Below are 13,454 nucleotides of genomic sequence, written 5' to 3'. Positions count from 1 at the left end.
CATTTGAGGGCTATCTCGCCAAGACCAGCTCTTTCTTGGAGGGCCCTTATGAGGAGTTTATGGTCTACAGTGTCAAACGCTGCCGAGAGGTCGAGGAGAATGAGGAGTCAGCAATGGTCAGAGTCTAGTGAACTGTGGATATCGTCAATGATGTTGAGGATCGCGGTTTCTGTGCTACAGACTTTTCTGAAGCCAGACTGGTGGGGATCCAGGAGTTTGATGTTGTCCAGGTGTTGGGTTAGTTGATGTAATACGCATCTTTCTAGGGTTTTAGCAAGAAGGGGGAGGTTCGACAAAGGTCTAAAGTTGTTCAGATCTATAACATCTAGGCCGGGTTTTTTCAGCAGGGGTGTGACTTGGCCCCTTTTAAGGCAGTCTGGGACGATTCCGTTTTTCAGGGAGCTGTTTATGATTGTGAGCCAGAGTGGAGCTAAAGTGTGTTTCAGTTTTTTGGTCAGTAGAGGAGGAATGGGGTCTAGGACATGCAATGAGGGTTTGGAGGTGGAGATTAGCCTGATTATCTCAGATTCCTGAATGGGGCGGAAAGTTAGCCATGAATTGAAGGAGGAACCAGGAGAAAGATAATTGGATTCAGCCACGATGCAGTTCAAGAGGTGCGTGTTGTTGATGCCCAGTGAAAGTTCAATTTCCGTGATCTTATCATTGAAGATATTTTATTATTTTTTCATCCAGGTTTGTAGCTTTGGCTGGCATGCATCCTGATCGTCTGTGGTGCAGAAACAGACTAGACACCACAAACGCCTCACTAAATATTGCAAACATTTTCCCACTGTATGAGAGAAAACCTGCACTCAAGTCCATAGGAAATGTTTGATTATTTACTGTCGGCATCTGCCAATGATACTGGAACATGTTCCGACTTAATGCACAGCCTTTGCCAACTTAACCGAATGCACCTTTTTTCTTCATATTTAAACTTTCACATCAGGTGAGGTGCGCTAACAGGAATGCTGTGATTGGCTGGACGCAACCTGAACAGAAAGCTTCAGGAACAGGTCCTGGAGCTAAAATGTTCTGTAAAAGCAAACATAAGGGGTCAGAGTTGAGGTATTTTGACCCCATGTTTCAGAAATGTAAGTGTTAGTGACACAAGTTATGTGTCCAAATTTGATTTTATTAATCACACTTGATATTTACGATGACGCTGTGACTGCCAGCGCGACCCCCTTTGTACCATTGTGGGGACATTGTGACTATCACAACATCATCCTGAATATTGGTGAAAATATGAAAAAATATATATTTGTATGCATTTGCCAGTCACTGTAACACACTCATGTATGCACTCACAAACTCACTCAGACACTTATACACCCATTCACATACCCACTTACACACTCATACTTTCAGTCACATACCCACTCAGGTATTCATACACCCACTTACATACTGACTCGGAGAGTGATGCAACCATGTATAGACCCACTCAGAGATTCATGCACCTACTTAGAGACCCATTCATACACTCATACATACAGTCTCATACCCACTTAGAGACTTTTACACCCACTCACAGACCACGTTGGCACTCATGCACCCACTCAGATACTCATGAATTCACTTACAGATTCCCTCAGAGAGTCACGCACCCATGTGAAGATCTACTCAGAGGCTGATGGACCTACTTACGTACCACTCACACACTCATGTACTTACAGAAGCATTGATAGCCTGATGCACCATCTTACTGATTCACTCAAATACTTATACAGTGCATGAGAGACTTACTGATACAGTGATGCATGCAGTTATAGATTACACTGAAAAAGCTATGCACTGTGTTATAGGGGTATTAAGGGAGTTGTACATGCTGTTATACAAAGCAAGCACAAGGAGATGATGGATGAGCACTGAAAATATGCAGACACTCAATCCCAGTCACAGATCTGGGTTGAATCCATCATCGTTTTTTAGCCCACTTCGCCACCCCAGTTCAGACACAGCTATAAGCAAATCAGTCTTGATCCTGTGCCTCATGGTAACAGTTCAGCCTGAACTGCCAAGCCATGTCTTCCCTGGACTGGAAACAAGCATCCTGGGACCAGTTTCGGTCTAACATCCCTCATCAGCCAGGCTAGCTTGAATCCAGTGGCAAAGTGAGCAAGGGACCCACGTCAGGGCATACCCTGCCAACTTAGGGCGAACAACGCAAACACAAGGAGATGATGGATGGAGTGCTGAAACTTTTCAGACACTCAACCCCAGTCCCAGATTTGGGTTGAATCAATCATCGTTCTTTAGCTCACTTCAACGCCCCAGTTTAAGACACAACTATATACAAATCAGTCTTGACCCTGTGCCTCATGGGAACAGTCCAGCCTGAACTGTTAAGCCTGGCTGATGAGGGGTGTTACCCTGAAACTGGTCCCAGGATGCTTGTTTCTGGTTTAGGGAAGACCTGGCTTGGAAGTGTGTGTAAAAACATGTTCTTTAAGTTCGAAATGTGTATATTGTAATAGTTAGAATTCATTTTTTCAGTAATTATTTTTTATTGTGGTGGTGGAGTTTGCAACGTGATCACGATCATCGCGACGTTCCTGCAAATTAAAAATATTAAAAATATTGCGCCAAAAAATCATTTAACAAGAAAATTAACAACAATTTGGGTGGCTCTGATAAGAGCCTTTGTGTTGAGAGTGTGTATAAGGCAGCTATCATATAAGACTGTATGCAAAGTTTCAGGTGCCATTTGAGATGTCATCAGTGATGTCATTAGTGATGTCACTAACCATGTCTTGAGTCATGTAATATGTGCGGTCATAAGCAGTGCAATTACATGAAAAATATTAACAATAAGTTAAAAGTAAAAATTAACAAACACAAATGTAAGAAAAGCATTTGAAGTGATTCATCATTAAAATATATATAAAAATACTTGTGTTTCAATATATAGATAAAAGATACTTAAAACAAATTAAAAAATATTGGAACAATTTAAGAAAATGAATGAAAAATATTAACAATAACTCAAAAATTAAAATGAACAAATATATTCTAAGAAAGCTTATCACACTTAATTTAAAAAATAAAATTAATAACAGAAAACAAAAATAACATGTTATAATAATATAAATATTAAAGAAAATCGTTTTCCGGGGGCAACCCTACCCACTATTTCAGCAGTTCCTGTTCGCCCTACTAGAAACAATTTCATAGTGCACCTTATTAACAATATCCAAGATGGGGAAACCCTTTTCTTCTTTGCAGAGCCTTTTTGCCCATCCAGAAGTGTGATAATGGTAATGAGCAGTCCCCTCCTGTGTGGTCCCTCAAAACGGGTTCTGGAAGGTAGCTTTCTTCCCACTGTGTTTGGTGCAAGTCTGACCAAGGGGACAATTGCTGTGTACTTTCAATGTGTCACTTAACATTTAAATGTGTCAGGGCAGGCCCCTTTGAAGTTAATTAAATTTGTGGGTTCACCCCAACTGGTGTTCTTGTAGGGGAAGAAAATCACTTCACTTCCAGGCCACTGTCCCTGCTCTGGAAGCAGTTTTCACACCTCGTTCATGCCTTATTTAGGCCAAACACAGGTGGGGCAGTTACTCCAGCAGTTTCAGAGAGTAAAGGTAACTTTCTAAAAGTTACATTTTCCATATATTTAATAAAAACCCAAATTCAATATTAGATTGGTATTTTCATTACAAAATACTAATAGGTCTTGAATGTAATCAGTACTCGGTACAGGTGAAATGCTTTAGATTAAAGTGCATAATCTACAGTTTGACTTTTCCAAGCTGCCAGTTACAGCCTGACCCGTGACAATGTTATATTTGTGCCTAGTCTCTAGGAGGACATGCCTTATCTAATATCACACGTTTCCCTCTTAAATATTATGCACCCTACCGTGTGGGCAGCATGGTGCACTTATGAGTCACTTATTTGATATTTAAAATCAGGTTTTTCTACTTGTCAAAATAGTAATTTGTCTGTGCACTGCCAATCAAACAGTGCTTATTGATTTTATTGAAATTACTGAGTAGGTGGTTCTGTGGGGTATTGGCTCTCCTGGGCAGTACGCATGTGAGTATATGCTAATAATGTATTAGGATTGCAGTGCATAAGGGTAGGGAGAGCCACCCTCCTCCCCCACGTGTGGATAGCCACTGGTAGAACAAAACAACAATCTCTTGCACACGTTAACAGTATGTATATTGTATGAATAACAGTGTAAAAAAAGCTTGATTCTTTGCTGGAACAATCACCTCAGTTTAATCTCGAAAGCCTTAGCCAACATGTGTTTCATCGCACTTTACGGTTCTGCGCTGCAACTTCTTCAGGGCTATAGTTTCTTCTTATGGATCCTTAATTCCAGTTGTATTTCCATCCCGACAGGGATTCAAGAGGTCCAGTAAGACCAGTATTATGCACACTGTAAAAACTGTAAGCTATATTATGCCTGAAAGTAATCACTCCTTTTCAGTGGAAATATGACTCAGTAGTAAATCCTTATATGTAAAATTTGTGGTGTGCTAGTCTCTCCTACATTGAGATAGACGGTGGAGTGGTGCAGTAGGACCGCTCGATAGGGGTTGTATCAGTCCCATGTACCAGCAGCCAAATCCTTGCTGGCATCTGTGTAAACCCTCTCTGAATACCAGAGCTTCCTCTGGCGTGTCTGCTGAAGACCTCCCTTATTGACTTTCGTATGTTTTTATCACATGACTTCGTTCTATTGGATGGGTCTGTCTTGATTTGAGATCTTTTGTGACATGGTGGTATCTACCTTGTTTTGCCCGTGCAGTGTCCTAAAGATCTTGTCATCAAAATCTCTAAAGTGTAGGTAGTGTAGTGCATGAGTCATGTTAAGAAACAGGTAGAGCTATTTAATGTAAGGTTCCGGCAGAATTTTGATGAGCCAGATGCTTTACAGGAGCTGCCATGTGTGGCTGCGTGGGGGCTAGGGGCATGTAAACCGGCCAATGCTTTGATTCCAAGCTGCTTTCTGGCCATCAAGATTTAGAGAGTTGAAGGAAAGCCTGCTCAAGTTAGGTACAGAAATTAGTGGAATATGGCCCAAAAGAGAAGATGAAAAGGGAGTAACATAGTGGTGACAAGCAACTTGATAAAATATACAGTGCACAGATGATTAGTTGAGGGATGTGCATGATCACAAGTGTGAGAAAGAGCATCAGTACATTTTCAGATGTGGCAGAAGTAGTAACATAGTTGTGAAGGATGTGATAGAGGATGTATGACTTCTGTGGTCGATTTCATGGCTGGAATGGCTTGCATACATGTCTGGAGTACATGTTCTCTCTCTAGAACCACAGATGCCTGTTTATTTGAAAGATTATCTGGATTATTCTGACTCTGGCAGGTGGCACACCAGCCCACATCATCAGAGGGGGCTCTGACATCTGCTCCTTTGGTGAAGAACCATATACCATATCATCAGATCAAATCATTGCTTTACCCGGCATGGAACTCACTGCCTTTGTTGCAACTGCTGGTGTGAATGAAGAGAAAGTGGAATTATGGTCTTGGCCACCTGCCCGCTTAGACCCTAGGTGACATTGGAATGATGCTTTGGGTACTTGGACATCCAGTTCTTGTGCATTGCTCAGGAAATAAAGAGCTAGTGGGTTATAGAAGTTTTGAATGGTACAATATCTGCTGATGATGCTGTGAGGTTATTGAATTAAGAGCGGCTCAAAAAAGATTGATGTCAAGTACATAAACTATGTGAATGAATGAGATATGTCTGCCAAGAGTCCTGCAAGTCAAATAAAACAGGCTTGATCAAGCCATGCAGCAATTTAATAATGTTTTGTTTTTCTTTTTGCTAAACCAATACTTTCTACCAGGGGATCAACTTGTAAGTGCAACAATATATTTTGATAACATGAAATATGAAGATGCACTCAAACTTCTGGAGTATTGCCAATCATACAGAGTGGAGTTTAATTTCAAACGCAGGCTTGGAAAGGACGATGCCGGACAAACTTGCTCTGTGATCCAGTGCAAAAAAGGGAAAGAAACACAGGTACACATATGTTTACATAATATTGTTTTGACAAATGTAACTAAATAGTAAGGTATGACACATATCTGTGGTTTAAATCTCTTTATTGAAATTTCAGAGTAGAACAAGACAACAAGACCTCAATCTCTACTTCAAGCATCGCGATCCAGACTCCAGTTCAATAGAGACATTCGTACTCAGTGCATGCTAGGATCTGGTCGGTCGTGTAGGCCCTGTAAAACACCCCAAAAACAAATCGAAATGCCCCACCACCCTCCCTCCTCTGTCCACAAATCAAAAGGAAGATTCCACAATTAGGAAAAAAGAAAAGAATAGAAGCATCATCAAGACGTGGCCTTCCGTGGGTGCGCCGGTTCCTTAAATTCTGGGAGTGGGGTATCTGCCAGACGCAGAATGCGAAGGTATCGTGGGCAACTTATTTCTCGGAACTCCCCTGTAAGTAGTGTCAGAAAGGGACGACAAAGGTCCGGGAATTCCTCCCCCCTACCTGCCAACCCAAGCAACAGTTTCTCCATGCCTAGCACCATCCACAACCTATGCAACCAACCTGTGTGTGGGGGTGCCTGCGGGGTCCTCCAGTGTGCTAAAATGTTTTGTTTGGCTGCCCCTAGTGCAATGGCAATGAGGCGGCCTCTCCGTGATTTCAAGGGTTACAGCAAGGCATTGGGCAGCCCTAGAAGAATATATGCTGGGAATCGGGGAAGTTGGGTGTCTAAGTGTGAGTCTATGTCATCCAGAATGGTTTTCCAGTATCCCTGCAATCGGTCACAGCTCCACAGCAAATGTTCTAATGTACCTAGTTCCCCACACCCTCTCCAACAGCGGTCAATAATGCGAGGGTCGAATTGATGAAGGTGCTCAGGTGTATGGTACCAATAAGTGGCCACTTTGGTCAAAGTTTCAGTTAGGCCTGCATGATAAGCGGAGTGTCCAGCCCTGTGGTAAATGCCGCTCCATTCTTTGGGTTTGAGAGCTCTCCCCAGTTCCCGTTCCCATCGACCACCTGCCAGCATTGTATGTGTAACAGTTAGTGACAAGGAGGTGTCGATACATATCAGAGATTAACTTTTTGTCAGACTTACACGTGACTAGCCACTTCTCGTACGGAGTGAGATGACGTTGCGCTCCTGGCTTAACCTGTGGGTGAAGCGCCCAGTGGCACACCTGCATATAGGGTAGCCTGTCGCTTTCTGGGATGCCATACTCCTCCCTCATTTGCTGAAATGAAAGGATACCGTCCAGGTTAAAAAGGTGCCCTAGGGACCTGCAAGGGGAGCGCCGCCACGCCGCGAACGTTTTGGGGTCGAGACCGGGGGTGAAATCGGGGTTGGCGAATAGTGGTGTCAAGGGGGAGGGTAAAGATGTTAACTCGTGTTTGGTGGCGACCCGGTCCCATGCCTCCATGACCGTGCCGGTGATATGGGATGCATACAAATTGAGACAAGTGTTGCCCTCTAAGTACACAAGAAAAGGGGGGGGATGTGTGCTGCCAAGATTCTGCCTCCAGGCAGCACAAGCTGGGCTTTCCTTCCCCAGATCTACCGGGCCCGAGGCCAACTGGATCCACTGATGTTTCTCTCAGTTCATACACCCTGCTGGCAAAGCGCTATAGGCGCTGGACAGTTTTCGCCAGTCCCGCCACTCCAGGTCGCACTGTCCCGTATTGGCGCCCGCGCAGGTGAGATACTGCCCTGCACTGTCCCGACTGCCCTCCCGCTACGCGTCTCTACTCCTCACCAGTGTTGATGCTGCTGATAGGCAGGCCATGCCAGGCCCAACGCCGGGGGCTCAGGTATCGCGCTTCCCCAGTGGCGTGTCCGCCACCGCCGGCCCGGCTCGCCGCCCCTCACCTTGGCGTCCAGGCGGTGCTGCAGCCGTGATATATGCTGTGCCGGTCAGGGCCCGGACGAGCGTTGTCCTCTTAATACCAAAAGAAGAGGGGGGTGCGCTGCTAAGGTTCTGCATCCAGGCAACACAGGCTAGGTTCTGCTTCTCCAGATCCACCGAGGCCGGAGTTGACTGGAGCCCCCGAAGTTTCACGCAGTTCCTGCACCTAGCTGGCAAAGGGCTGGAGGTGCTGGACAATTTCCACCAGTCCCGCCTCACCAGGTCGCACGGTCATGTACTGACCCCCTCTCTCTGGACCAGTGCGGGCGAAATGCTATCATGTGCTCCAGTTTGGGCCCACGGGCGACGTCTCCGTCCCCACGGCGCATGCCGCCGCTCCTCGCTGCGGACAGGAAGGCCGTACCAGGCCCAACGCCGGGGGCCCGAGTTTTGCGCTACCCCAGCGCCGGGTCCCCACCACCGACCTGTCTCACCGCACCTCACCTCGGCGTCCAGGCATTGCTGCAGCCCAAATCAGCGCTGGCACTCCTCTGCCGCCCGCCAGGAGGTCGAACCCCGGCGTCTCGACACTCCCGTTCCCTCTCTACTGGACAGAGTGCCGATTATCAGACCTGCGGCCAGCGGAGACAGTCCCCAATCCCGGGGCTCGAGTTTCGTGCCTCCTTGCCAGCGCAGCTGTCCTCCCTAGCCGTGCGCTCCACTCACTGCAGCGTGCACCAGGCGCCACCGGTACCCTCGGTCTCTCTGGGGCTAGCAGGTAGCTCCGGGCGGCTGCACGATTGATTGGGATCTCCCAGTGGGCCGCTGCGAGCCGGACTCGTTGCGTTCACTCTGTGGTCTCAGCTGCCATTTCCTTTATGCCGCCGTCGGGCCCGCTCCGTGAGGGCAACGGCAGCCCCCGGAGGCAACTGCCCGTTCGCTCGTTTTCTCAGGGACAGCCATCGGACACCCGGTCTCAGCTGGGCCCAGGTCACGTCAGATGCTGTTTTAGGGGCACAAGGGGGATCCGGGGAGCCTCACGAACAAGCGTCCTCTTAGGCCCCCATCTTAGCCACGCCCTATGACACATATTTAGAGCAATGACTGAAGGGATGGTTGGTTCATAGACAATCAGAAAATGTATACTCTTCTTTAATCCCATCCCATAATATTGCACACCACCGCATTTTTACATTTTAATATTTGAATGAAGTGCTTGTTTGTATATAGTTTGTTCTGAAATGCAGATGAGAACATTTTCTTTACTGATAGTTAATCAGCAACATACTTCAGGAGATCTGGCTGATGTAAGTTCTGCAGGTAACAGAAAAGAATTTGAATTTGTCACTGTGACTATCAGTCAACAGATCCTTAATCTCATCTGCAAATTACTGGCACACCTGCCACCTGCTCTTAGATCACGAAGTGTAATTTGTCCCATGCCCTTAGGGTATTATTCATGCTGTAGCCAAAGAGTTAATCACGGTACTGTAGAGTGCAAAGCACATTTTTTTTCAGGAGCAGTTGGGAGTATCTTCTTTCTGCACAGGGTTACAAATATCACATGTGTGAAGACTTCCAATGTGCTGATCTGCCTCTAGTAGCCAAAGAAGTTATGCCTGTCTCCAATCTCCAAGCGTGTTCATCGACTGCAACATATAACACGTGTCCTTATCCAGATCCTATGAGTGCCTACTGCATGGGGGAAAAAAGTGTTTTTCATTAGCTGGCGAAGAAGACTACTGCCAGCAGGCTGTTTTTCTGTGTACGCTTATCAACCCAGGCTCACTGTTAAAGTATTCTCAGATCTAAAACCTAGAGTTTATACACCCTGCTGATATTTTAGCTCACCAGGGCTATTGATTTAGTAAGTAGAATTTGGCAGTATTTCCAGCTGCTTTATCCAAGCTAATTATATTTTGTCATAATTTTAAATGCTGACTATTTCAAAGTAATCTGTTATCATTGTTTAAAGTATTGCAAAGCATCCTCAAAAAGCTTATATAGTAGACAGAGTACTCAATAAGAAATCCCAATCTGCCAGATACATTCTTTCATGCACGTTCAGCGATTCTACCTCAATTTCAACAGACAATAACTCCTCATTGAATCGCTCCATCTTCAAATGTTGGAAAGTAGACTTCCTTTGGAGGTCAATCTCACAGAGAAGTGGGCAGGACTCAGACACACCTGAGATACTTACACTCTTGCTTTGGAAAATGCACCCTTAACAACAGGAAGGGAGATATCACCCTCAACTAGCAAAATCTAGCGTAATTCTCAAAGCCCTGTCTCTAAAAATTAGCAACACAACAAATGATGGACGGAGTGTTGAAACTTATCAAACACTCACCCCCAGTCACAGATCTGGGTTGAATCCATCGTTCTTTTGCGCACCATTCCACCCCAGTCTGGACCCAGCCATATGCAAATCGCCTTGACTCTGCTCCCCATGGGAATAGTCCAGCCCATACTGCCAAGCCAGGTCCTCCCTGGACCAGAAACAAGCATCCTAGGACTTGTTTCAGCATATCACCCCTCACTAGCCAGGCTAATTTCAATTCAGTGGGACAGGGCGCAAAGGACCCACATCTGGGCATACCCTGGCCACTTAGGGTGAACATAGGAACACAACAGGATGATGGACGGAGTGCTGAAACTTTTCAAGCACTCACGCCCAGTCACAGATCTGGGTTTAATCCATTGTCCTTTTTCTCACCAGGCAACCCCAGTTTGGACCCACCCCATACGTGGGTCCCATACTCTCAATGTCCTGGCTGATGAGAGGCGATACCTCGAAACCGGTCCCAGGATGCTTATTTCCGTTTCAGGGAGGACATGGCCTGGCAGTTTGGTCTGGACTGTTCCCATGGGGAGTAGGGTCAAGACTGATTTGCATATGTCTGGGTTTAAACAGGAATGGCATGGGGAGCAAAAAGAAGATGGATTTAGGCTCAGCTCTCTGTACTGGGGTGCTTGTTTGACATTGTTCAACATTCTGTCCATCAATTGTTTTTTTTGTTGCATTTATCACCCTGAGTGGGACAGGTATGCCCAGATGTGGGTCCCATGCTCTACATGCCACTGTACTCAAGATAACCTGGCTGATGAGGGGTGAAACCCCGAAACCGGTCCCAGGATGCTTGTTCCAATCCAGGGAGGACCTGGCCTGGCAGTTTAAGGTGGACTGCTCCCATGGGAAGCAGGGTCAAGACTGATTTGCATATGGCTGAGTTTAAACTGGAATGACATGGGGAGTAAACAAATGATTGAATTAGGCCCAGATCTCTGTACTGTGGTGAATGTTTGACATTGTCCATCAATTGTTCTTTTGGCATTTGTCTCCAAAAATTAACACCCAACTTGGGGAAGGGAGATCACTCTTTTACAGTCTCTGTATCAACAACTCGTCTCTATCTACATATGAAAATATAAATGGCCTCATAGGCTCTATCTCAAAATGTTATGTCAAGTCCAAACTGTGCAAAAATGAAGAACTTTAGGTCAACAGTAGGAGCTCAATATGAGAGTAGTATTTCTAATTCCGCGGAACTACTTTCAGTTCCCGCTCCTAAAATTGCTATTCCAGTCACGGAAAGCGCAAACAAATGTATTGTTTTACAATGAAATCAGATAAATGGTATGATCAACCGAGGCAAATTTTTTAGGTCAGAGATAGTTTGAGCAAGTTAGATGGCTATTAACTGATAATAAAAAGCACATTGGAAAATATTTTGAGACAAGGAGAGTAGTAGAAGTGTTTGTTGTTGTGTGGATAGGTGCTGGTGTGTGTGTGTGCACATGTAAGTATTTATTTTTTGTAAGACAGTGAATAAACATGGACATATTGACAAAATAAATGTATGGTTACGGAAAGCAAGCAGCTAATAAAATAGGAGAGGCCTAATGTCTGGCCTACTTAAAGTCCTTTCCTGTTTCATCCAATATTTTTGCCTCTATGTTAATTATGCCTGATTGTGTTTTGCTGCATTCTGCCCCAGTTCTCCCTCAAAATGTATTGCCTTTAACCTTATGGTTTTGAATAACATGGTATCTTTTTAACCAAAAAGAAGTGCATTAAGTGAGTTGTGTATTCTCAAAAAGAAATATTAAACAGCAGAGCTCTGGGTGAGTCTGAGTTATATTTGGTGCATAGCTACAACTGAGTCTGGATGTTATCAAACACTGAACTCTGAAATGGTTCATGTTTCATCATCAGTAGATCTTGGACTGAGGCTGGGTATAATTAAGAGCAAAACTGTTAGACATTGGGTTGTTGGTTGACTGGGGTGTGTGCCCTGGTCAAGCAGCAACCAGAATCCTATTTAGGGTACGACACAAGTAAACCCCAAATTAACCTGTGTTCAAACCCCTGGTAGCTTCACACAAAGAAGTCAGGCTTAACTTAGAGGCAATGTGAAAAGTATTTGTGCAACACTAGTAAAACAGTGTAAACGCCACATATAAAAATCCCAAACCAGGCTAGAATAATAGATCTTAATTTAATAAATAAAACAAGAACAAAATGACAAAATTCCAATCAGTAGAACCGGAGTTATGAATTTGTAAAGAATAAACTGTACAGTTGTGCCTAAAAGACTAACAACAGGAGCTATGGCACCCTTTGTGTGGAGACAGACCACCGCCTATTCAGGTGTAAATAAGGATGGGCCCAGCTTCTCCCTCCCATCCTGCCAGTGATGGTACATCCAGTTACACCTAAGCTCCCATTGTGAGTGGCTGTCTAGGAGGAATACTTAAAGCCCAACTGCCAACAACACCCAGTCATGTGACCAGAGATAGGCTGCGGGCACCAAAAGGCTAAGGCAAAAAAAAGTCACGTTTCTAAAAGTGGCATTTTTAGAATTGTAATTTAAAATCTCATTTCGCCATTAGTTAGGATTTTAAATTAGGATTCTAGAGACGCCAAACAAGAACCAGGTATTTCTTTCCATTTGGAAATTAAACTTATCACTTTAATAAGGCAACTTCAATGTTATTCAATGGGAAACATAAGCCTTGTAGTAGTAAAAAAATAAAAATAAGAGTTTTTCATTAACAGGACATGTAAAACTTAAAAGGTCTTGTTCAACCTTTTAGATACAGTAGACCCTGCCCTTGGGGCTGTCCAGGTCCAACGTAAGGGGTGATGTATATATATAATAAAAGGGAAGGTTTGAGCCTGGCAAAAGGTTTACTTTGCCAGGTCGAAAAGGTAGTTTAAACTGCATACACAGGTTCTGCAATGGCAGGCATGAGACTTGTTTAAAGGGCTACCTAAGTGAGTACGCACAATTAGTGCTGCAGACTGACTAGTAGCATTTAATTTACAATCCCTGGGCACATGTAGTGGCACTTTACCAGGGACTTTTAAGTTAATTAAATATGCCAATTGGGTATAAGCCAGTTCTACCATGATTTAAGGAAAGGGCACAATCATTTTAGCACTGGTTACCAAACTGGTTAGTATCAAAAGCAAAGCTCTAAGTTTGTGGGTACATGTTCATGACATGCGATCCGGGTATACTTGTACATCAACAGGAAAAGAGCCCTCAGTATGTAAGTGATTTATAAGTAGCAACGTTATAAGTGGCTCTAGCTGTAATGTGAATAATAATTGATC

At 44.5% G+C, this 13,454-nt stretch overlaps 1 protein-coding gene across 1 annotated transcript in view; it reads left to right on the top strand.

The window, feature by feature from the left end:
• AHNAK2 (AHNAK nucleoprotein 2) overlaps nucleotides 1–13,454 on the top strand; it is a 432,971-nt gene that overhangs the window by 362,336 nt on the left and 57,181 nt on the right. Inside the window, exon 5 of the mRNA XM_078662300.1 lies at nucleotides 5,826–6,004. Within this exon, the coding sequence (XP_078518426.1) occupies nucleotides 5,826–6,004 (179 nt within the window). The remainder of the gene's footprint in view (nucleotides 1–5,825; nucleotides 6,005–13,454) is intronic.

The sequence above is a fragment of the Lissotriton helveticus genome, chromosome 9 (genome assembly GCF_964261635.1).
Source record: "Lissotriton helveticus chromosome 9, aLisHel1.1, whole genome shotgun sequence".
In the NCBI taxonomy this organism is placed as follows: domain Eukaryota; kingdom Metazoa; phylum Chordata; class Amphibia; order Caudata; family Salamandridae; genus Lissotriton; species Lissotriton helveticus.
This window is presented reverse-complemented; position numbering and strand designations above follow the sequence as displayed.